The sequence below is a fragment of the Theropithecus gelada genome, chromosome 7a, assembly GCF_003255815.1.
Source record: "Theropithecus gelada isolate Dixy chromosome 7a, Tgel_1.0, whole genome shotgun sequence".
NCBI lineage: Eukaryota > Metazoa > Chordata > Mammalia > Primates > Cercopithecidae > Theropithecus > Theropithecus gelada.
Window position 1 is genome coordinate 460,599 of NC_037674.1, and position 24,869 is coordinate 485,467.

General features: G+C 47.8%; 1 protein-coding gene across 1 annotated transcript in view; it reads left to right on the top strand.

The window, feature by feature from the left end:
- The window catches only part of LOC112627419 (E3 ubiquitin-protein ligase HERC2-like), a 213,049-nt gene that overhangs the window by 98,528 nt on the left and 89,652 nt on the right, over window positions 1-24,869 (top strand). The window contains exons 16-27 of the mRNA XM_025389651.1: window positions 4,174-4,361; window positions 5,409-5,601; window positions 7,369-7,551; window positions 10,206-10,387; window positions 11,207-11,354; window positions 11,436-11,632; window positions 11,737-11,967; window positions 13,112-13,250; window positions 14,530-14,673; window positions 19,835-19,977; window positions 23,922-24,189; window positions 24,290-24,426. Of these exons, the coding sequence (XP_025245436.1) occupies window positions 4,174-4,361; window positions 5,409-5,601; window positions 7,369-7,551; window positions 10,206-10,387; window positions 11,207-11,354; window positions 11,436-11,632; window positions 11,737-11,967; window positions 13,112-13,250; window positions 14,530-14,673; window positions 19,835-19,977; window positions 23,922-24,189; window positions 24,290-24,426 (2,153 nt within the window). The remainder of the gene's footprint in view (window positions 1-4,173; window positions 4,362-5,408; window positions 5,602-7,368; window positions 7,552-10,205; window positions 10,388-11,206; window positions 11,355-11,435; window positions 11,633-11,736; window positions 11,968-13,111; window positions 13,251-14,529; window positions 14,674-19,834; window positions 19,978-23,921; window positions 24,190-24,289; window positions 24,427-24,869) is intronic.

A 24,869-nucleotide genomic window follows, 5' to 3' on the forward strand; every position in this document is an offset into this window, starting at 1 on the left:
TTCTTTCAGCAATATTTTATTGTTTTACAGTTATCAGGGTAATAATGGCCTCATAGAATGAACTAGGTAGTGTACCCATGTATTCTGTTTTTAGAAGAGTTTGAGGATTGGTGTCAATTTTGCTTTAAATGTTTGGTAGAGTTGACCAGCTAAGCTTTTCTTTGTTGAAAGATATTTGATTACCGATTCAATCTCTTCACTGGTTATGGGTCTTTTCAGGTTTTCTATTTCTTCTGGAGTCAGTTCAGGTAATTTATGTTTCTAGGAATTCGTTCATTTTATCTAGGCTATTTTATTTGTTGGCATACTGGCATACAGTTGTTCACAGTGTTCTTTTACAATCTTTTTTATTTTTATGTTGGTAGTGCTGTCTCCACTTACATTTCTGATGTTAGTTATTTGCATCTTCTCTCTTTTTTTCTTTCTTTCTTTTTTTTTGAGATGGAGTCTCGCTCTGTTGCCAGGCTGGAGTGCAGTGGCGCAGTCTTGGCTCACTGCAACCTCCGCCTCCTGGATTCAAGTGATTCTCCTGCCTCAGCCTCCCGAGTAACTGGGACTACAGGTGCGCACTACCACGGCCAGCTAATTTTTTTGTATTTTTAGTGGAGATGGGGTTTTACCATGTTAACCAGGATGGTCTCGATCTCTTGACCTCGTGATCCGCCCACCTCAGCTTCCCAAAGCGCTGTAAGCCACCTTGCCTGGCCTCTTTTTTTCTTAATTTAGCTAAAAGTTTGTCAGTTTTTTTGTTCTTGCCAGAAACTGAACTTTTGGTTCTGTTGATTATTTTTCTATTCTTTATTTCATTTATGGCTGCTCTAATCTCTATTGTTTCCTTCTTTCTGCTTCGTACGTTTTTGTTTTTGTTTTTGTTTTGAGACAGGGTCTTACTTTGTCCCTCAGGCTGAAGTACAGTGGCACAGTCATGACTTACTGCAGCCTCAACCTCCTGGGCTCAAGTTATCCACCTGCCTCAGCCTCCCAAAGTGCTGGGATGACAGATGTGAGGCACCACACCTGGCCCAACTTTGGTTTTTGTTGTGTTCTTATTTTTTTAGTTCTTCCAGATGCAGAGTTAAGTTATTGATTTGAGGTCGTCTTTTGTAAATGCAGACTTTTATAGTACAATTGCCCCACTTAGCCCTGCTTTTGGTGCAGCACAGAAGTTTTGGTATGTTGTGTTTTCATTCATCTCATAGTATTTTCTAATTTCCCTTGTGATTTCTTCTTTGACCCACTGATTGTTTACTGTGTGTTGTTTAATTTTCATATACTTGTGAATTTTCCACTTTTCCTTTTGTTATTAATTTCTCATTATCCCATTTTGGTTGGAGAAGGTAACTTGTATGATTTTAGTCTGTTTAAATTTGAGACTTTGTGGCCTGACATATGGTCTGGTCAGTCTAAGAGATTGTTCTGTGGTATACTTGAGAAGAATGTGTATTCTGCTCTTTTTGGTGAAATGTTCTGTATATGTCTATTAGATCTGATTGGTTTATGGTGGTGGTCTTTGGCTAAAATATGAGATGCTGCAGAGCCAGTTGTCAAAGTCAAAGCGAAAAAGCAAGGTTACCCAAGCTCTTTTTATCACATCAGTCTTAGAGTTCACATTAATCCATTCAAAAATATATATCAGGCCAGGCTGTAATCCTAGCACTTGGGGAGGCTGAGGCGGCTGGATTGCTTGAGCTCAGGAGTTTGAGAGCAACTTGGGCAATGCGGCGAAACCCTGTCTCTACAAAAAAATGTGAAAATTAGCTGGGCATAGTGGTATGTGCTTGTAGTCCCAGCTGCCTGGGAGGCTGAGGTGGGAAGATTGCTTGAGCCAGGGAGGCAGAGGTTGCAGTGAGTGGAGATCAAGCCACTGCACCCCAGCCTGGGTGACAGAGTGAAATCCTGTCTTGGGGGTGGGGGGAATCGCTCTCTCTATCGATCTGTCTGTCTGTCTGTCTGTCTGTCTCTGTCTGTCTCTCTCTCTCTCTCTCTATATATATATATATTTAATTTATATATTTATATGTTATATTATGTCAAATATATATTTTAATATGTGAGTTACAGCTAGCTGAAAAGAATAATCTAGTAAGAGTTATATCTGATTTCTTAAGGCCTCATTAGCAACCAAAAGTTGCATTTAAAAATTGCAAAAGCGTATCTGCATTTTTACATAAGTAAAAATGACAGCACAAATCATTAAGTATGGGGACTCATTCTGTTGATAGTATTCATCTGTTTAAATTTCATCTGGCCCACTGGCTGCAAAAAGCAAGGAAGTTGTATCTTACGAGTATCTGTTTATATTTGCAACTTGCCCTGATCAGGGTATCTCTCTTGTCATTTAAGAAATTATAGGCCAGGCGTGGTGGCTCATGCCTGTAATCCCAGCACTTTGGGAGGCCGAGGCAGGTGGATCACGAGGTCAGGAGATCAAGACCACCCTGGCTAACACGGTGAAACCTCGTCTCTACTAAAAATACAAAAAATTAACCGGGCGTGGTGGCAGGCACCTGTGGTCCCAGCTACTCGGGAGGCTGAGGCAGGAGAATGGCGTGAACCCGGGAGGCAGAGGTTGCAGTGAGCCGAGATCACACCACTGCACTCCAGCCTGGGTTACAGAGCGAGATTCCATCTCAAAAAAAAAAAAAAAAAGAAATTATAAGCATATAATATTTTATACTAACTTAATGTATACATCCACATGTAACAGCCACAAAACATAAAGCTATGTAAAATAAAAATTTCCCCCAGTTTTGGTTGCAAATTTCTTCAAGCCACCGGCAGTCTTTACAGAGTTAACAGTATAACTGCGCAGGGGATCCTGGGAGATTCGCCTGTAATGCAACTGCTGTCCCTTCCTTGGGACCCATTCTTGGGGCCCCCAAAGTAGCAGCTAGGCTAAAGGAAAGGCTGTTTCCCCTGCTAGTTTATGTAGTTTTGCTCCAGTCCTGAGAATTGAATATCCTTTTTTACTCTCACGGGAGAGGGAAGCACAAACTTTTTACATTTTTTGGTCAACCCAAGCCCACCTTTGGGACTATTTGGATCTTTTTCCCTCCTACCCAGAGGAGAAAACTAAAACCAAGGGAGTTACCAGGACCGCACTCCTACCCCCTCTCAGTTTAGCAAGTGGGAAAAGGGGGGTTAAAAATCTAGCGTACTTTCCTAGGGTTAGATCTCCCATTTTCAAATCCATTGGTAAGGTTTTCTTCTTTCAGGTGACAGCAGATCAGCTTCTGTTTCATGCTGTGGATGACTCTGTGGCCATGCAGGGCACCAGTTGTCAGGGGTCTCCAAGACCACCCCCAGGTTTGATGGTTGGCCAGCAGGACTCAAAAGACTCAGCATGTAGTTGTACTCAGGGCTCAGTTTATTACAGTGAAGGGACACAGAGCAAAATCATGAAGAGGGACATGGGTAAAATCCAGAGGAAAGCAGGTACAAGCTTCCACAGGAGCCACACAGGATGAGCTTAACTGCCCTGGCACCGAGCTATGTCAAGTGCTGTCTGCCGGGAAACTGGGTAGAGATTCCAGGCCCAGGGTTTCCATCAAGGCTGATCACACGGGCACCCCCTGCCTGGCGCGTACCAAGTTCCAGACCAAGGAAAGCAGGTTTCAGCACAGACCACGTTGTCTGTACAGACAGTTGAGGCACAGCAAACCACACCTACCACCTAGGGAATGGGGGAGCCCTCCTGAAATCCAGACTCCAGCCAAGGGCTAGCCTGCAGCAGTCCTGTCTGATGTGGTATCTCTGGCTAGCTGTTAGCTGTCTTCTGCACAGAATCGTGATTAAAGTTTGTTAGTTTCTCACTCTTAGATATTTAAGTAGTTATGTTTGTTTTTCTATTAATAAAAAAATGTGATGAGTATCTTTCTAACTCAGTTATTTTGCTTTTTTCGGGGGAGTAATTCCTAGAAGTAGAGAAAGTAGCTTTACTGAGCATTTTAATATCTTTTGTATCTTCTTGGCATATTTATGTATTTCGTCCTTCCATTTATCTTGGGTTTATCCTATATCGGTAAAATATTCATGGTATTATATTAATTGATAAAACCTATAGTATGGATTTTTCAAAATTATGATCATTAGTACTTTTGAAATGTTTTGTGTGTATTAAGGGGGCATTGTAGCTACTTGTTGGCTCAGCTGCTGTTTTTGACGCTCTGTCAGGCCCCAGTTGTGACAACGTTGAGGAAGATATGAATGCTTCTGCTCAAGGTGCTTCTGCCACAGTTTTGGAAGAAACAAGGAAGGAAACGGCTCCTGTGCAGCTCCCTGTTTCAGGGCCAGAGCTGGCTGCCATGATGAAGATTGGAACGAGGGTCATGAGAGGTGTGGACTGGAAATGGGGCGATCAGGTACTCAGAGATTTGATGTGAACACATTAGCCACACGTCAGTTATCTTCTGCACAGTTCTGTACGATATTGGTGGGTGGAAATTGGAATAACCCGGAACGTGTGTGGTTGTTAGATGACACAGTTACTGATTCCCAAGCAGCTGAAGAGTAGGGAATCATAAGTAGGGCATCTGAGCAGAATCAAGTCCAGAAAGAGAGGCAGCTCTTCTCAGGAAACTCACTGGCGTGAGGCTCAGTTTGATGGGTCGCTGGAACCAGAGTGAGAGTGAGCAAGAGAGTAAATCTCATTCTGAAAGTTGGTGTAGTGAAGGCTCTGAGGCAGGAAGCCCAGATGCTGACCCTGTGAGCTGATGGCCATGTGCTGCGAAGTGCCGCAAGCCCAGTAGTTAGGGATACACCTCATGGGCCTGTGGCCGTGTCTCCATTTTCCCTCATAGCAGGTCTCTTCTAAATCTGCCAGTACCCCCCGGTGGAAGTCACTTACCACAGCCCTAGCTAAGTTAGGGCAGTGTTCACCTTCCCATGGTCTGTCTGGCTTTTCTCAGCCACGCTGGTGAGCCCGGGCTTTGTCACAGTCATCTTAGAATTAGCAGTGTCTGGAGACAGCAGCATCCATCCTAGAAACAGTTTTCTCCCGCAGAAGTGAGACAGAGCTTCCACCCTGGGGCCCGGGGGAAACTGAAGAAAAGGGAATGTGGAGGTGCTGGTGCTTGTTTCCAGTTTCTGCTCTTGCAAGGCCCGTGAGGGATTGAGGGGTCAGGACTTGCTGTAAAGCCCTGTGTCTGCATTGACCCAGAGAGGATCCTAATTGAGATGAGATTTCCCCGACTTCCTTGGTAAAGCAGCATGAGCACGTTATTTTATGTCATTTAATTTAAAATGATGCAAGCACACTTTTTGTAGGAGAGGTGAAATCTGTGTATGGGGACGGTCCCTGACAGACAGGGTGGCATATGGAGACATCTGTGTGGCAGGTCTGGTGGAGCCATGGAAGGACCAGGGCAGGGCACACACCCTCCTAATTGATCTCTACTTTGGTTTCTCAGGATGGGCCTCCTCCAGGCCTAGGCCGAGTGATTGGTGAGCTGGGAGAGGACGGGTGGATAAGAGTCCAGTGGGACACGGGCAGCACCAACTCCTACAGGATGGGGAAAGAAGGAAAATATGACCTCAAGCTGGCAGAGCTGCCGGCCGCTGCACAGCCCTCAGCAGAGGACTCGGACACAGAGGACGACTCTGGTGGGTGACTCAGGAAGGCATTTAGTCCAAGGCAGCCCATAAACTGTCCAGGTGCTGGCTGCCACCACTGTCATCTGGGCATTAGAATGGGATATCAGGATGCACCTGCAGCTGGTACTCTGTCCTCGGAGCCTGCTGTTTAAATAAGCTCCTGGGCACCTCTTATGCACGTGCGTGGAGTGGCTGTGGGATCTGATGATCTGGCTGGAACTGACTTTCTGCATTTTCCTCTCACGTGTGCATGTGCTCCTCTTTGAGAATGTGGTGGCCAGGCCGGGGCAGCTGCACCACCAGCGAGTGTCATGTGGTTGGTGCTGAGCCTGCGTCTGAGGGAGTGAGCTGAGGCCTGGTGGCATTGCCCTGCGATCTCGGTCCATTGCCGCCTCCTCCAGTGAAAGCCCCTGCCCAAGCACACTCCACCTGCCCTCTGCCTTTACCTTTCCTCTGTGGTCCTTGACTCTGAACTCTTCCTGTAATGTGGAGTTAGTCAGCACTTTATCGCTTCTAGGGAAGCAGAAGTGAGAATTCAGGGGTGGACCAAGAACGCTAGATCCTATCCAAGGAGATCCAGGTTGTGGGAGGAGGTTTCGTGACATTTCTTACCTGTTCCTAAAAGACATGTGAAGCTTCACATGGCTGGGCTTGGTAAGACCAACCAAGAGGCTGGGGCTGCCTCCCAGCACCGTGGTGCCCACCATGGGTGCAGTGTCGTCAGGCTCAGAAACGGCTGTGACAGTGAGCACGAGACCTTAGAAGGTGCACTCAGTAGGGAGTAGGTGGTGTGGGGGCTGGAAGAGGCTGTGCCACAGCAGACCATCTGGGCTCGGAGCACACAGCTCAGATCCTGATGCCACCACCTTCGGCACATCACGTCTGGGGCCTGGGTCCCTCAGGTGTGAACAGAAGTGTTGCCTGCTGCGTAGGCCTGTTAGGAGTGATGTACGTGGCACCTGGAACCCTATCCCTGAGGGTGGTTGTGGTGCTGGCCGCCAGCGTCCAGCCTATAGCATACTGCCTCACACCAGGCACTGCTTCCTCTCAGCCCACCTCGCCTGCGGGAAGCAGGTCTGGCTCCCTGCCTGTGGCCTTTCCCCATAGGGATGTCAGAGCCTGGGCAGAGGTGGTCCCGTGACAGAGGGCGGCCTCATTTGCCACACATCTCCGCATCCCAAAGCCAGCCAAACTGGATGCACGAGCATCTGGTCGCCCCACTCCACAGATGCTGGTGCTTTGTCCTCGTCCAGGGCACAGCCTGCTCATCAGAAACTAGTGCTTGACATTTGATAAGTTGTCGTTCTAAAGAAGTGAAACCTTGGAATCATTTATTGCTTCTGAGTTATATGCTAATGTTGTTTTGAGAATTATTATTTAAAAGATTCTTGAGGAAGATGGGAACAGAAATATTAGGGTGCACGGTTAGTGCATCCTGAGTTCCATCTTTTCTTGTAAAGATCTGTTTCCCTTTTCAAAGCAGAAAAGATGACAGTTTGGGAGGTCAAGGTGGGAGGACTGTTTGACCCAGGGGAGGAGGTCAAAGCTGCAGTGAGCTGTGATCGTGCCATTGCACTCCAGGAGAGAGACCCTGTCTCAAAGAAAAAAAGAACGGAAAAATTTCTGTACTTTTAATTTTGCGTGAACCTAAAACTGCACTAAAATTCAAGTCTTCAAGAAAACAAGAATGTAATATTAAAGCTATTAAATTATGTGCAAGACTATCTTCCAGTTTTACTTGGGAATATAATTTGTTATTTTGATTTTTTTTTTTAGAAGCCGAACAAACTGAAAGGAACATTCACCCCACTGCAATGATGTTTACCAGCACTATTAACTTACTGCAGACTCTTTGTCTGTCTGCCGGAGTTCATGCCGAGATCATGCAGAGCGAAGCCACCAAGACTTTGTGCGGACTGCTGCGAATGTTAGTGGAAAGCGGAACGACGGACAAGACATGTATGGAATGAGAGATTGAGGGCCCAGGGAGTCAGCGCTGGGGGCCGCACGCTTGTCGTGTCTGGGTGTCAATGTGGGTGGGTGTGAATGTGTGTGGATTTGTTTCCTGTGGCTGCTGTAATAAAGTACTACAGACTTGGGGGCTTACACAGCAGTAGTTCTCACGGTTCTGGAGGCCGGAAGCCTGAGATCAAGGGTGGTTCCTTCTGGGGCTGTGAGGGAGAAGCTGCTTCAGGGCTCTGCCCCAGCTTGTGGAGTTTGCTGGTCTCTTTAGCGTTCTTTGGCTTGTAGAGGTGTCATCCCGATCTCTGCCGTCATCTTCACATGGCATTCTCCCTGTGTGTGAGTCGCCTCCAAATCTCCTCTTTTCATAAGGACATCATTCAATCTCATCAAACTAAGTACATCTGCAGCGACCCTATTTCCAAACAAGGTCACCTGCCGAGGTACTGTAGGGGTTTGGACTTCAACATATGAATTTTGCAATTCTGAATTCAACCCACAACACTGGTTTCAAACAACAGATTTGTTCTCTCAGAGTTCTGGAGTCCAGAGGTCCCAAATCCAGGTGCGGGTAGGGCCATGCTCCCTCCACAGGCTCTTAGGGAAGGTCCTTCCTTACCTTGTCCAGCTTCTGGGAGCTCCAGGCTTCCTTGGTGTGGGGACGCATTGTGCCAGTGTCTGCCTGCGTCTTCACATGGCCCCTGCCCCTGTGTTCTGCATGTCCTTTTCTGCCTCTGAAAGGACTCTTTCATTGAGTTTGACTCTCATCCAACATGATGTCACCTAAATTCTTACCTTAATGAGGTCTACGGAGACCTCATTAAATAAGATCATATTCTGAGGTTCTGAGTGTATGTGAAGTTGGGGGACAGGCACAGTTTAATCCGTAAAGTGTCTGTGTGTGGAGTGTAAGTATGAGAAATGTGAACTGAGGGAGTGGGGTGAATGTGCATGTGACTGACAGCCCCTGTGAGTGTGGGTGAGGATGTAGGCATGCTCCAGTGTGTGTGAGGTTGTGTGAGAGCATGCGTGTATTAGTGGTGTGCCAGAGTGTCCGCACTTATTGATGAGAGTGAGTGTCTTAGCGGTTGATGGGCAAGTGGCTGAGCATGTGTGTTGCAAGTGTGGCGGTGTGTTTGTAGTGTGTGGTTGTGTGTGTATATGTATGCATGCATTTATGTGAGTGGTGTGTGTGTGTCCATGAGAGCATGTGAGTGGGCAGGTGAAGTGGGAGTGAGAGCGCCAGTGCATTGAGCCAGTGTGTGTGTGAGGGTGAGCACGAGGGAGGCATGAGTGTGAGGGGATTACTGGGTGTGTGAATGAGACGAAGTGTGAGGCTTGGTGAGTGTGAGGAAGTATGAGTGGGTGGCAGGCACAAGTGTAAGTGTGCGATTGAGGGTGAGCATTTGTGTAAATGTGAATGCCTTGTGTCAGTGTGAGCACGAGTGACCTGTTATTGTGAGTGCGTGTGCATGAATGTGAGCATTTTGCTTGTGTCAGTGAGTGGGAGGTTGTAACAGTGTAGGTGTGAGTGTCAAGTGAGCAAGTGTGGGTACAGGTGTGAGTGGGTGAGTAATCGGTTGTGACTAGTGTTTAGGAGTGTGAGTGCATCTGAGTTTCTGTATGCATTGGGAGGGGTAAGTGTATGTGAGAGCGCATAGGAGTGTGTGTCAGCTTGCATCTTAGGTTGTGTGTGCATATGTGTGACTGGGGTTGTGTGTGTGTTAGTGATTGCGACAGTGGTGTGAGTGCACCTGAGAGTGTGAGGGTGGGTGTGTGGATGCCCATGGGTGTGTCTGAATAACTTCGTATGGGTGTGAGTGTGAGGATGCATATGAGGGTGTGAGAGTGAGTGTGTGTGTTTGAGCGCATACGAGTGTGCTGAAGGAAGGCAGGTATCCTCATAGGCTTGGATAGCTGAGGGCAGGGTGGGGAGGTGGGAGGCGAGAGCAGGTCCTGTGGGGCCGTGGGTGGGGTCCCTCAGGAGGGCCCAGCCTCCAAGCCTCAGCCTCCGTTCAGGGAGTAGTGGAGTCCTGGAGCCAGGCGGAGCAGAGCTGGGCCCACTTGTGCCACAATCCAATGGTGTAAACCTAGTGAAAACCTTTCCTTTTGTTAATGCAGATATAGTAAAGTTAGATTGGAAACTTATGGTGCAGATTAAATATAAGCAAGATTGTGGAGATATTTAAAACGAAATGAAAAAAATACAATAGATGCACTCTTGCAAATTAACTGCTATTTGAATTATAGATCATTTTCCTGTTGCCTAGAAACAATACATAGCTAAAATTCCCTAACTACTTTTACTACACATACTTAGAAGGTTTTAAAAATGCCTGTAGTCCCAGCTATTCGGGAGGGCGAGGCAGGAGGATCACTAGAGCCCAGGAGTTTTAGACCAACCTGGGCAACATAGTGAGAGCCCATCTCTAAAAAAAAAAAAGAAAAATTCAGAAATGTTTCTTGAACTAACTTAAAAGTCGTCTTCCACTTCTCACTTTGAATTTGAATTAATTTGCAAACTGCAATATATTTGTAAAGGAGCTTACTGTAGAAAATAAAATAATAAGTTGATAAAAAAATAAGGATTTACATTTAGGGATTTATCTTTAGGGACTTGTTACCAAGCATGTCTGTTTTCCCTCCTGCAGCTTCTCCAAACAGGCTGGTGTGCAGGGAGCAGCACCGGAGCTGGTGCACGCTGGGGTTTGTGCGGAGCATCGCTCTCACGCCGCAAGTGTGCGGCGCCCTCAGCTCCCCGCAGTGGATCACGCTGCTCATGAAGGTCGTGGAAGGGCATGCACCCTTCACTGCCGCCTCGCTGCAGAGGCAGGTAATGTGCTGCCAGGCAAAACCAGTTCCCTGAGAGAGGCATCCATGTACTGAAGTTCCCTGCCCTCAGAGTCAGGGGCCTTTATTCAGTAACGAGTACAGAAAGGGTCTAGAAGTGACAGGGTAGATTTTCTGGAGGCAAGGGGCAGAGGTCCTTGATAATTGGTAAGTCACTAACCTTTAGCTTACCTGCTTTTCTCTTCAGTGGTAAATCTGCAACTACGCACTCATCTGCTTCACAGAATTTGTAGTGTAATTGTCTTAAGAATTAAACTAAAAATAATTCTTTTTTAATTAAACACATGCATCTGTCATGTTGCTTTTTTCTAAAGTCCCTGACAATCCTAATCACTAATCAACTTGAGTGTAATTACCTGGCTGTAAAATAATGAATCTCAAAATTTTCACATGATTGCTTGCATTGTGAGAACAGAAAATAAAGAGAGGCCGGGCACAGTGGCTCATGCCTATAATCCCAGCCCTTTGGGAGGCCGAGGCAGGTGTATCACGAGGTCAAGAGTTCGAGATCAGCCTGGCCAACATAGTGAAATCCTGTCTCTACTAAAAATACAAAAAAAGTGAGCTGGGCTTGGTGGTGGGTGCCTGTAATCTCAGCTACTTGGGAAGCTGAAGCAAGGAGAATTGCTTGAACCTGGGAGGCATGGGTTGTAGTGAGCTGAGATCGTGCCACTGCACTCCAGCCCAGGCGACAGGGCGAGACTCTGTCTCAAAAAAAAAAAGGTAAAGAGAAAATAACAATCTGTAGTTTCTTAATCAGATTTTTTTTTAATGCTTGTCGTTTTAAATTGTCTTTTATCAGATCTTAGCTGTGCATTTATTGCAAGCAGTCCTTCCGTCATGGGACAAGACCGAAAGGGCGAGGGACATGAAGTGCCTTGTGGAGAAGCTGTTTGGCTTCTTGGGGAGCTTGCTCACTACCTGCTCTTCCGACGTGCCGTTACTCAGAGGTGGGTGGCTGTCTCCCTTCCCCGTGCCCTGTGCCCTGGTGAAGAGCGGCGCAGCAGCTCCTCCCCTTGTTTCCTCCGCAGAGTCCACGCCCAGGCGGCGCAGGGCGCGCCCGCAGGCCTCGCTGACCGCCACGCACAGCAGCACACTGGCGGAGGAGGTGGTGGCGCTGCTGCGCACGCTGCACTCGCTGACTCAGTGGAACGGGCTCATCAACAAGTACATCAACTCCCAGCTCCGCTGCGTCACCCACAGCTTTGCAGGAAGGCCTTCCGAAGGGGTGGGTTTGTGCGCTCAGAATTAATTTAGTTGAATGGTAAACCCGTAAGGATTGGGCAGCCCCGTGCGTGTCCCTGGTCGAGCTCGCTGTTTGGTCTGCACTAGGCCCAGCTAGAGGACTACTTCCCCGACTCCGAGAACCCTGAAGTGGGGGGCCTCATGGCGGTCCTGGCTGTGATTGGAGGCATCGATGGTCGCCTGCGCCTGGGCGGCCAAGTTGTGCACGATGAGTTTGGAGAAGGCACCGTGACTCGCATCACCCCGAAGGGCAGAATCACCGTGCAGTTCTCCGACATGCGGACGTGTCGCGTGTGCCCACTGAGTCAGCTGAAACCAGTAGGTGAACTTGTGCTCGGTTACTGTACGATACGGGGATTCAGCTTGACGCTAGAACCGGGCACCACCACTAGCATTTGAAAGAACTTGATTCTGGTACTTCAAGTTTGCCTTCCAGGAAGCTATGTGAGCTTGCGCTTCTGTGGGAAGCAGGGCCTGTCTCACAGGGCACCTAAAGCAGTGGTTCGTGTGTGTTTCAGCCTCAGAGACACGAGGGCTTTAGCAACCTAGAAGGTACCGTGCATCTATGAGGTAGTTCTAATTATTTTAAAATGTGAATTTATGAAGTTCACTTTTTATTGAACAACTCAAGTTTTAAAAAAACTTAAACATGTTTCCTTTTAAAAAAAAACAACCTTTCTTCATGTAGAAAATGCATAGTTGTTTTGAGTGACATGACTTAATGTAGCAGCTACTGTCAACCTGTGAATCAGGGATGCACAGAGAGAAGGAGCCATTTACATTATTTTCATGTAGCCCAAGTGCAATCTTACTATATCTTTTTCTTTTTTTTTTTTTTTGAGATAGAGTCTTGCTCTTGTCACAGGCTGGGGTCCAATGGCACGATCTTGTTGGCTCTCTGCAACCTTTGCCTCCCAGGTTCAGGCAATTCTCCTGCCTCAGCCTCCTGAGTAGCTGGGATTACGGTGTGTGCCACCACGCCTGGCTAATTTTGTATTTTTAGTAGAGACAGGGTGTCACTATGTTGGCCGGGCTGGTCTCAAACTCCTGACCTCAGGTGATCTGCCCGCCTTGGGTTCCCAAAGTGCTGGGATTACAGGTGTGAGCCACTGTGCCTGGCCTGACTATATTTTCTATAAAGTACTCTTTTTTATTTTTATAGGAATATATACATGTTGTAGAAAACTTGAAGTATATAGAAAATACCTGAGAAGATAGTAACCACCATACTGATGTAATTATTGTTGACAGATTTGTAAAGAAAAATTAATGCAGATTATACTTACTATATGTATGTATCTTGCCTTTAATATCATTTTAAAAAATGATTATTCTCAGCTCTAAAAAGGCTTATGGGTATGTGTGGCATTTCAGGATTAAGCCCATGGTTTTGATGACTTTCAGAACGTTTCATTTGTTAGTCATATTGGCCGCATGCTGACAGCTTCTGTGTCCTCTCCAGCTCCCTGCTGTGGCCTTTAATGTGAACAACCTGCCCTTCACAGAGCCCATGCTGTCTGTCTGGGCTCAGTTGGTGAACCTCGCTGGAAGCAAGTTAGAAAAGCACAAAATAAAGAAATCTACTAAACAGGCCTTTACAGGTCAGTACATGGTGCTGCTTGATGAAATAGCTGCCGTCTTAAATTCATGTTGTTTGTACAGTGTTCTTTCACGAGTGAGTTCACGGGCCTGCTAAAGTCCTGGGGTTCACGTGGGCTCACCATTTGTTGAGTTGCAGTTGGGAGTGTAACCCTGTGTTCGTGGTAATGACTGTTTTCAAGTCAGCCTTCGTCACCATGCTCGGAGTCACACTTAAAGAACCCCATGGCTCACACCCTCTTCTCAGTGTCACCCTTTATCCCAGAAGAAAAGTCTGTGTTCACTTCTTCTCTCCTCCCCTCCATCCCAGGGCCCTATGGCCCAGTCACCCTGTTGGACCATGGCTCGTGGCCTGTTCCCTGCCAGATCCAGGGGCCTCTGTGCTGGAAGCCACCTGGCTTGCTTGTGGCATTCAGAGTGGCTGAGACTGTAGCCTTGCTTGGCTCTGCCTTCCTTTGGGTCTAGAATGCAGCTCTCCCGAGTTTCTTTCTGTGTTCCTAGGGAGTTCTTCTCTCTGCTTGTTCTTTATATCCTGGACATTCTCGTGGCTTCACCCATAACTGTGGCATATTCTGCCCACCCTTCTTGAGTTTTCTCCCCTCTTGCTCCCACAGACCTACGATTGCTGCTTTAGCATTTATGATGTAAGCACTTTCAACTCTGGATCTCCCATTCACATCTCTGCTTGGAGGTGCAGTGCATGTAAATCGCAGCACATCCGAAATTCAGCTGACCTTCTCTAGTAGCTGCCATTTCCCATCGTGGTGAATAAACCTGTCTGCCAGTTAAGTCGAGCCAGTGCCCGAGTGGCACCTGTGGCCCTCTTTCCTTCCCACCCCATGCTCTCTGTGCTGCTTCTGTGGCGTCTGCTATCAGATAAGCCTTGGGCATTGCTGCGATCTTCATCAGTTAAAGAGCTAGTAGAGCCGACAGATTCTCTCAGAGGAGTCTTAGAAGAAGAGTGAAAGCGGCTGAAACTTCAGCAACTTGGGGAACATTTGCTCATATTAATAGTAGCTAACATGGTGCTGTGTATAACCATTGAATCCTGCGTCCCATCAAGTTAGGTGCCTGGAGAGCAGGGAAGGAAGACCCAGGAAGCAGAAGGTGCTTACCCAGAAGCGCCGAGTGTAACACTGGGAAAGGCGAGCCCGTTGTCACAGACAGTGTGTGGTGGGCGGATTCCTGAAGGGCAGAATGTTACTCACTGCCATGTGGCGGAGGTTTGCTGAGGGAGTCTGAGCAGGGCACGCCCTTCTCACTGGATCTCTCCTTCCACAGGACAAGTGGACCTGGACCTGCTGCGGTGCCAGCAGTTGAAGCTATACATCCTGAAAGCAGGTCAGGCGCTGCTCTCCCACCAGGATAAACTGCGGCAGATCCTGTCTCAGCCAGCTGTTCAGGAAACTGGAACTGTTCATACAGGTATCTTTTTAAAAAGTTCTTAAAGCTTTATAAGAAAGGCAGTAGAAAGTAGACAAAGGATGTGAACAATCAGTTCATAAAAATGGACATAGATGGCTTATAAATATACAAGAAAGACAAGTGGCCTGCCTAGCAACCACCAACTGTGGATAAAATTGTCATCATCATCTTATAAGACAAGACAGAGGGCATCTGGTGGGTGGGGAGGGAAAAAGATATTTTCATGCCTTCCCGTTTAAAGTTTGGTGCATGGGTCAGCAAAATTGATGGCACACGGGTATGTGTTAGAAATGCAGACTCCCAGGCTGCACCCCAGACCATAGAAATAGAACCTGTATTGTAACAAGAAGAACCTACGCTGGTTCTTCAGATGCACATGAAGCAGCACTCCATGAACACGCTGCTGCTGGGAATTTCAGTTGGTGTAGCCATCTGATAAGCGTCTGAAGAAATGAGACGGACTTTGAAATTCATACATGTATGTGTTTATATACTTTGATACAGCAAGTCATTCTGTGGGACTTTATCACACGAAGAGGCATGTAAAGATAATATGTTCACCAGCCGGGCATGGTGGCTCATGACTAATCCCAGCACTTTGGGAGGCCGAGGTGGGCGGATCATGAGGTCAGGAGATCGAGACCAGCTTGGCCAAGATGGTGAAACTGCATCTCTATTAAAAATACAAAAAGTTTGCCGGTCATGGTGGCGGACACCTGTAGTCCCAGCTACTCGGGAGGCTGAGGCAGGAGAATGGCGTGAACCCAGGAGGTGGAGCTTGCAGTGAGCCAAGATCGCACCACTGCACTCCAGCCTGGGGACAGAGCGAGACTCTGTCTCAAAAAAAGAAAAAAAACAAAAGTTAGCGGGACATAGTGGTGGCCCATGCCGGTAATCCTAGCTACTTGGGAGGCTGAGGCAGGAGAATTGCTTGAACCCGGGAGGCAGAGGTTGCAGTGTGTGCGGAGTGCAATTGTGCCACTGCACTCCAGCCTGGGCGACAGAGTGAGACCTTGTCTCAAAAAAATAAGTAAATAATGTATTCAGCAATGTCGTTATGGCCTCCTTTTTGGTATTGTTTTTATGTTGATAAACTGTAGACACCAAAATACCCATTCTTATATTGTGTATCCATACAGTGTAATATCTTGGTGCCATTCAAAATGATGGTCCATAATAGAGTCTTCCCTCAGTATCCATGTGGATGAGTTCCTAGACCCCCCGTTACACCAGAATTCACTAATGCTTAAGGCCCTTCTATAAAATGGTGTAGTATATGCATATCACCCATGCACATTCTCCCAAATACTTTAAAAATATAAGTGATACGTGGCCGGGTGCGGTGGCTCACACCTGTAATCCCAGCACTTTGGGAGGCCGAGGCCGGTGGATCACAAGGTCAGGAGATGGAGACCATCCTGGCTAACACAGTGAAACTCCATCCCTACTGAAAATACAAAACATTAGCTGGGTGTGGCGGTGGGCGCCTGTAGTCCCAGCTACTCGGGAGTCTTGAGGCAGGAGAATGATGTGAACCTGCGGGGCGGAGCTTGCAGTGAGCCGAGATTGCGCCACTGCACTCCAGCCTGGGTGACAGAGCGAGACTCTGTCTCAATAAATAAGTAAATAAATAAATAAAATGATATGTAAATAGTTGTTAACTATTTTTTTTTAAAAAATTGTATTTTTAAGAATTGTTTTACTTATTTCTCAATATTTTTGATCTGTGGTTTGTTGAATCTTTGGATGAAGAACCCATGGCTATTGAGGGCTAGCTGTATATGTTTAGTGCCATGGAAACATGAAAATGATAAGTAAACAGAAAAGCACATTGCTATGTGTATCCGTTTATAGATATGCCATAGTTCATCTGTTTAGCAAAATAGTGACACAGTAATCTTTGGTGGAATTTTGGCTGTCTTTATTTTCTTTATATTTCTCTAGTTTTCTAGAATGAGCTTGTGTCACTTTTAATAGAAAAAAACAAACGTTTTTTGATCACCTACTATTGAAAGACATTATGCTAAGTGTTTTGGGGAGAAGTTCTTTTCTGTGATCATTGCTCTCTGGAGTTTGGATGAGGAGAGGAAGCAAATGCAGATAGCTCTGTCTGTCCGTGGGGCCGGGGGCGGTGAGGTGTGAGCGGTTCCACCGGCCTCTGTCTGTCCGCGGGGGCGGTGAGGTGTGAGCGGTTCCACTGGCCTCTGTCTGTCCGTGGGGCCGGGGGCGGTGAGGTGTGAGCGGTTCCACAGGCCTCTGTCTGTCCGCGGGGGCGGTGAGGTGTGAGCGGTTCCACAGGCCTCTGTCTGTCCGCGGGGCCGGGGGCGGTGAGGTGTGAGCGGTTCCACAGGCCTCTGTCTGTCCGTGGGGCCGGGGGCAGTGAGGTGTGAGCGGTTCCACAGGCCTCCGTCTGTCCGCGGGGGCGGTGAGGTGTGAGCGGTTCCACAGGCCTCCGTCTGTCCGCGGGGGCGGTGAGGTGTGAGCGGTTCCACGGGCCTCCGTCTGTCCGCGGGGCCCAGGGCAGTGAGGTGTGAGCGGTTCCACTGGCCTCTGTCTGTCCGCGGGGCCGGGGGCGGTGAGGTGTGAGCGGTTCCACAGGCCTCTGTCTGTCCGCGGGGCCCAGGGCGGTGAGGTGTGAGCGGTTCCACAGGCCTCTGTGTGTCCGCGGGCCGGGGGCGGTGAGGTGTGAGCGGTTCCACAGGCCTCTGTCTGTCCGCGGGGCCGGGGGCGGTGAGGTGTGTGAGCGGTTCCACAGGCCTCTGGAGCCAGTGGCAGATGAGCACTGCACAGGCAGCCTTTGAAGGCTGTGGCGGACACATGCCGGCAGACAAGCCTCTGCTGGTGGTGGAGCCAGGAGGAACAGGAGTGAAAGTGGTGAGTCTTTGGAAGCGTGTTGAGCAGCTCTGCTTTGCGTGGAGCCCAGGGTTTGTTGATGAGTGGTGGGGCTGAAGCTAGACGGGTGGTTGACATCCTGTTACAGAGTACCTTGGAGACCAGGGTGAAACTTGAGGCCCACTTGGAAAGCCGTGGTAGGGGCCACATGGTAAGCATTGACCTTCGGGTGATACAGCTGCTAGTAAGGTATAGGAGTATCTGAAACGAGAGATGACAGAGATGGAGATTTGCTCCTGTGTCAGGTGATGAGGGGGAAGGCATGAAAACGGAAAGAAGGTTCTGGTGGAAGGAGGGTGCCATCCACTGTGATGGTGTAGTTTTGGAGATGACAACTGTGGGGAACCAGCAAAAAGTGGAAGATGCCTGCTCTTTCAAGCTTGAGTTGAGGGGAGAATAGTGAGTAGTGCGTTTGAAAAAAATAAGCAAGTCCAGTAGAATGTGGAGTTTGTGGGTTTGTTTCTTAATCTTAAGAGGAGAGGATGCTATGAAATTAATTTAAAACCTGCTGAGGGTGAAAGAAAGCGATTGAAAGCATAGAATCAATCAATAGCAGAGGTTGTAGGGAACGTGAAGATTTCCCAGTTGCAGAGACTGAGAGATTGGAGCCCGGGAATTGGATTGGCTGTTCTGTTCTGCGCTCAGCCCAGGGAGCAGTTACCGCAGACCTGAATCAGGATTTATCAAGGCTGCTTTGGGCCGAGCAGGGACTCCGGACAGAGCTAGATTGGCAAAACTGCTGTGCACCTGTTTCTGTACATTTTTATGGGAACACAGGCACACCACTTGTTCACACATCATCTCTGGCTGCTTTTGCTCTACAGTGGCAGAGCTGAGGAGTTGGGACAGAAACTGTACAGCCCATCGGCCTAAACTATTTACTCTCTGGCCCTTTAAGAGAAAGATTTCCAGCCCCTGGTCTAGTTAGCCGAAATTGTCACTGAAGAAACCGGTACATGCAAATGCTGTGAGTGCCTCGATGAGTACCTAGATTGTGTGCAGTGGGCTTCAGGGCAGTGAATCTCCCTAGGGCTGTGTCAAACAGAGTCCTAAAGGCTGCACCTAAAGCTACTCATAACAAAGAGCCATCTCCCTGAGCACATAACACATTTGGAATTGGGGTCACTTAATGATCTCAACAAGGCTTAGCTAAAAAAGCTACAGCTAGAAATATGCACGTGGGATGTGTCTGTGTTGGGGTTTGAAGCTGAGTGAACATGAGAGTGTGTAGGCCAGGCATGGTGGCTCACTCCTGTAATCCCAACACTTTGGGAGGCCAAGGCGGGTGGATCACCTGAGGTCAGGAGTTTGAGACCAGCCTGGCCAACATGGTGAAACCCCATCTGTACTAAAAATAGAAAAATTAGCCTGGCGTGGTGGTGTGTGCCTGTATTCCCAGCTACCGGGAAGGCTGATGCAGGAGAATTGCTTCAGCCAGGAGGCAGAGGTTGCAGTGAGCTGAGATTGTGCCACTGCACTCCAGTCTGGGCAACAGAGTGAGACTCCATCTCAAGAAAAAGAGAAAGAATCAGACCAAGTGCAGAAATCTGGAAAGGAGCATTTGTTGGCTCTAAGAGACAGATGCCCTAATGAAGGACAGACAGAGACCAAAAGCAGGCAGTGAAAGTGGTTTAGAGTCTAGTTCTTTTTTTTTTTTGAGTTGGAGTTTCCCTCTGTTGCCAGGCTGGAGTGCAGTGGCGTGATCTCGGCTCACTGCAACCTCCAACTCCCTGGTTCAAGCAATTCTCCTGCCTCAGCCTTGCCAATAGCTGGGATTACAGGCACGCACCACCACGCCCAGCTAATAATTGCTTTTTTGAGATGGAGTCTCACTTTGTTGGCCAGGCTGGAGTGCAGTGGCGTGATCTCAGCTCACTGCAAGCTCCACCTCCCAGGTTCACGCCATTCTCCTGCCTCAGCCTCCCGAGTAGCTGGGACTACAGGTGCCCGCCACCACGCCTGGCTAATTTTTTGTATTTTTAGTAGAGACGGGGTTTCACCGTGTGAGCCAGGATGGTCTCAATCTCCTGGACCTCGTGATCCGCCTGCCTCGGCCTCCCAAAGTACTGGGATTACAGGTGTGAGCCACCGCGCCTGGCCTAGAGTCTAATTTTTGTTTGATGTCTGAACCTTGAAGATTTTGGTTTTCTATCACATAATGAGGCAGAAGTCATACCTGATTTAACATGCTCAATGCATTTTCTTTAACAGTAAAGTGGTGTTCACAGTTGAAAATACAATCTTACATATGTTTTGTTTTTAAATTCAGATGATGGAGCAGTGGCATCACCTGACCTTGGGGACATGTCTCCTGAAGGGCCACAGCCCCCCATGATCCTCTTGCAGCAGCTGCTGGCCTCGGCCACCCAGCCGTCTCCTGTGAAGGCCATATTTGATAAACAGGAACTTGAGGTACAATCAGGCAGCCTTGACAGTTTTTAATCCACAGTACTAAATTGTGAACAATTTTTTTCTAGATGTATACTTTCTTAAGGATCTATTCTGAATTTTAAATGATAGTATGCAAATAATTCTAATGATGCATTAGGTTTTAACCATGTTTGTGCATAGTCTGCAGAAAATTATAATACTAAAGATGGAGAGGGTTGAAGTTTAACCTTATTTTGGATTTGTGTAAATCATTAAAAAATATTAACTAGATGCAGCATGTAATGCTCACATCTTCATGAAGGGATCTTTTTCCAGGAAGTAGAGTTACTCAAAGAGGCTCATCAGGACTCTGGCACCCGCTTGTTTGTTTCATTCACTCAGGAGCCTCTTTGGGTGTGCTCTGGTGCTGCCAGCCTCTCAGCTCTCCCCATGCTGTGGAGCAGGTGAGGGCAGTGGCGAGGCGCACGGTCAGGGCTATAGGCTGTTCCCGCAGAAGAGGCCACGTGATTGAGTGTAAGAGGGATGGGAGCTTTCATGGCTGGCAACATAGAGGATTAGAGATGTTCCAAAATCTTTCTTGCTGCGTAATACATTAAAAATCTGGATAAAATATCAAAGACAAAAATAAAACTGTCAGTATTCAGTTTGGCAGTCAGAAATTATCCTAACAGAAACCCTCAGCGAGCAGGGCCCTTCTCGAAGCAAGGGTCCAGGTGAGGCAGCCTCTGCCTTGGGCAGGTGGAAGCCCTCCCCCAGTCCTAGAATGAGCTGGAAAGATGGTGGGGGGTGCAAAGGGAGAAAACAAGAGACGAGTGTGGGCAGGAAGGGAGGAGGTTGGCCATGAGCTCTTCCGAACTCCAGCTGCTTCTCAGGTCTGGGAACCTCTGAGGTGAAGGTTCATTTCAAAGGGCCTGGTTGTGTTTCCAGCCTCCCTGGCAGAGATAAAGAGAAGACTTTATCTCAACTTGCTGAGCAAGTTGAGAGCACGTGGGGTGGTGCACAGCCTGCGGTCATGCTGGGAGATGCCGAATGTTAACACCTCGAGGCCACGCAGAGTTGTCTTTCAGGAATTGCGAAGGACTGTTGTACCGAAAAGAGACCTTCCGCTGTTTTGTCTCCATGGATTCCGATGGAAAGTCGTTGTTCTTATTTCTTCTTCTGTATGAAATGTCTTTTTTCTCTGGTTGCTTTTCGTATTTTCTGTTATCTTTGGTTTTCTGCAGTTTCACTGAGCTGGGCTCATGTAGGCCGTGGTGGCCCACCCCACCCATCCCACCATCCTGCTTGAAATTTGCTTAAGCTGCTTGCATCTTTGGCTTGATTTTTGTTCCCTTACCAAATTTGGAAACTTTTGACTATTGTTTTTTCCCCCATCTTGCTCCTTTTGTTCTTTTCTGGAAATACTCTTATACATCTGTTACATTGTTAGTGAGTTCCTTTTAGGATTTTAATAGAAAGTCTTTTTTCTCATTGTTAGTAGCTTGGGTAGTTTGTCTTGATCTGTTTGAAAAGTCAAGATGCTTTGCTTTGTTGGGCCTAATCTGTTATGTCCATCCAAGAAATACTTTATTTTATATTTCTCACATCTCTTATTTCCATTTGACTCTCATTTAATAGTTTTATATCTCTTCTGACAGTTCCCATCTTCATCCCTTAAGTCTGGAGTCTCGCTCTGTCACCAGGCTGGAGTGCAGTGGCACGATCTCGGCTCACTGCAACCTCTGACTTCTGGGTTCAAGTGATTCTCCTGCCTCAGCCTCCTGAGTAGCTGGGACTACAGGTGCCCGCTACCACGCCCAGCTAATTTTTGTATATTTAGTAGAGATAGGGTTTCACCATGTTAGCCAGGCTGGTCTTGAACTCCTGACCTCGTGATCCACCCACCTTGGCCTCCCAGAGTGCTGGGATTACAGGTGTGAGCCACCACGCCTGGCCAAATCTGTCTTTTACTATACTTTTTTTTTTTTTTTTTTGAGACGGAGTCTCGCTCTGTCGCCCAGGCTGGAGTGCAGTGGCCGGATCTCAGCTCACTGCAAGCTCCACCTCCCGGGTTCACGCCATTCTCCTGCCTCAGCCTCCCGAGTAGCTGGGACTACAGGCGCCTGCCACCTCGCCCGGCTAGTTTTTTGTATTTTTTTTTTTTTAGTAGAGATGGGGTTTCACCGTGTTAGCCAGGATGGTCTCGATCTCCTGACCTCGTGATCCGCCCGTCTTGGCCTCCCAAAGTGCTGGGATTACAGGCTTGAGCCACCGTGCCCGGCCTACTATACATTTTAAAACATATGATAGTTATGTTGAATTTCTTGTTTGCTAATTCTAATGTCTGCCCACCTGTTGGTGTGCTGCTCTTTGCAGTTTTTTTTTTTCCTTGATTATAGTCAGTTTTTGGTGGTGGTTCTTCACATATGTGAGAATTTTGATTTCATTCTGGACTCTTTGGACATTACATTGTATTGACTCTGAGTTCCTCCTCTGGCGAACGGGGAGTTTTATTCTCATAGGCAGTTCAGTACCTGGCACTCCTTGATCCTGAGGTGGCTTGGTGCTAGGGTTTCTGATAATTTTTTATATGCCCTTAGCCCTGGTTGTGAATCCTTAATTCTCAAGGATTTAGAATCTCTTCTGGGCTTCACTGGAAGCTCTGACATTCTCCTCCCTACCTCTAGTTGGTTGAGCTTGAGCCTCAGGTGCTGTCCTGGCCCTGGGCAGCCAGGGAGCCCCTGCAACCTTCCAGCAGTCCCTTTGTGCGGAGCCAGGCTCTTCAGAGGTGCTTCAGCTGAGATTCAGCTGTAGATAAGTGGGTAGTTCGTCTGAACATTTTGTGGTTTTCCCTCTGCGGTTTCTTTCTCAGGCAGGCTTTCCCTCGCATTCTGGTTGCTCTGGCAGGCTGGACCCCAGCCCCTGCAGTGCAGGAAGGTGCACTGTCTGTGGTTAAACGTGCATCTTGCCTGCAGGCTTCTCTGCGTCACAGGTTGTGCTCATTTTATTGCTGATTGCTTCAGCTATTCTCCAGTGCCCTCAAGCAGTTTTATAGAATATTTTATCCAGAGTTCATGATTATTATCAGCCAAGGGTTGGTCCAGTGCACCCTAACTCCCCATTATCAGAACCAGAACTCTTGGCTCAATCTGGCTCTGAATTTTAAACTTTTAGCATGAAAACTGTCACTTCCAAGTTACCCAGACTTCACTGCAGAACCCTAGTCTTTGATACTTCTGAGCACTGGGGGATTCCACAGTGTCCTCGGTTTCTTCCTGATTCCTTCCTCTCACATGGTCAGTTTAACAAAATAGCAAGTCAGTGCTATGAGAGCAGCTCGGGAGGGGGACCAGAGAGTTGCAGACAGATGGGGGAAGTGCTGTTTGCGTTGTCGGTGGGGAGTTCCCAGCTGCAGAGACGCAGTTTAGATGTTCACTGATTCATTGCAGTGTGTTTCCCAACTAATACTCTTTTATTTCTCTTATTTTGTAATACCTTGTTTAACCTCACTGTGGTTATTTAACCCTTGAATAGTTGGGGGTTGGTTTAATGGTACATGAGAGTCCTGTGTCATTTCTGGCCTATCTAAAACACAGGTGCCTGTGGTCACCACCGTGCCCAGTTAAGGCGGGGGGAATGCCTTTCTCCCTGCTCCCATCTCAAGCCCCTGTGACTGCTCGCTTAGGGCTGTGATGACATTTTCCTTAATGGACATTGATACTTGGCTAATTTAGTAGGCTCTCTGTCTGCTGAAACAGGAAAGTTATTTTACCACCAAGTATTTTCTCTGCATTAAACTGCGAAACTTGGCTTTGTCATTTTCTAACATGTTTTAGGAACTCACTGAAAAACGCACATGTGAATGTGGGCTTTCTAGACTTGCATACCGCAGTTCACAATAGAAGGCCATCACCCCTGTGTTCCTAGACTGTGTAAGCTAGCCGAGGGCACTTCCCAAACCTCCCAGGACCCTCTTGTCTGCCTAGGCTGCTGCACTGGCTGTGTGCCAGTGCTTGGCTGTGGAGTCCACTCACCCTTCGAGCCCAGGATTTGAAGACTGCAGCTCCAGTGAGGCCACCACGCCTGTCGCCGTGCAGCACATCCGCCCGGCCAGAGTGAAGAGGCGCAAGCAGTCTCCCGTTCCCGCCCTGCCCATTGTGGTGCAGCTCATGGAGATGGGATTTCCCAGAAGGAACATCGAGTTTGCGCTGAAGTCTCTCACCGGTGCTTCCGGGAATGCATCCGGCTTGCCTGGTACTTCATTTTCCTGGCCTCTGCTTGCGTGTGTGTGGGTTCCTGCTTCAGGACTATTGGTTCACAGTAGCCTGTGGTGGGCTGTGTGTGCTTCTCTTAGGTGTGGAAGCCTTGGTCGGGTGGCTGCTGGACCACTCCGACGTCCAGGTCACGGAGCTCTCGGATGCAGACACAGTGTCCGACGAGTATTCTGATGAGGAGGTGGTGGAGGACATGGACGATGCTGCCTACTCCATGGTCAGTGCCTCCTGTGTGACCGCCTGCACCTGGGCCGCTGTCTGTCTCGTGCTCTGACAATCTTACACCTTGGCTTTCTCTGTCTCTTGAAAGAACTAACTGTACCTACTGTGGACTGTTTCATAAAACCAACTTATGGTATTGCCGGGCACAGGACAAAGCTGTGTTTCACTCTTGAAGACGTGATTGGGTTTCTATATCATAATTACTTTTAGCTTTAGAACAGACCCTTGTTCAAACATCTAATGATCTTCAGTAGCCATTAGAACATATTTTATTAAAATACCATGTTTTGACACATCAGTTTCTGACCCAAGTAAATTGTTCATAGGATTAATTTGGAAGTGCCTTGGAAATTTTGTATGCTTGTAGCTTTTGAGATCCATTTCTGCCTACTATGCTACTGCTATTAGTCTTTTTTTTTTTTTTTTTTTTTTTTTTTT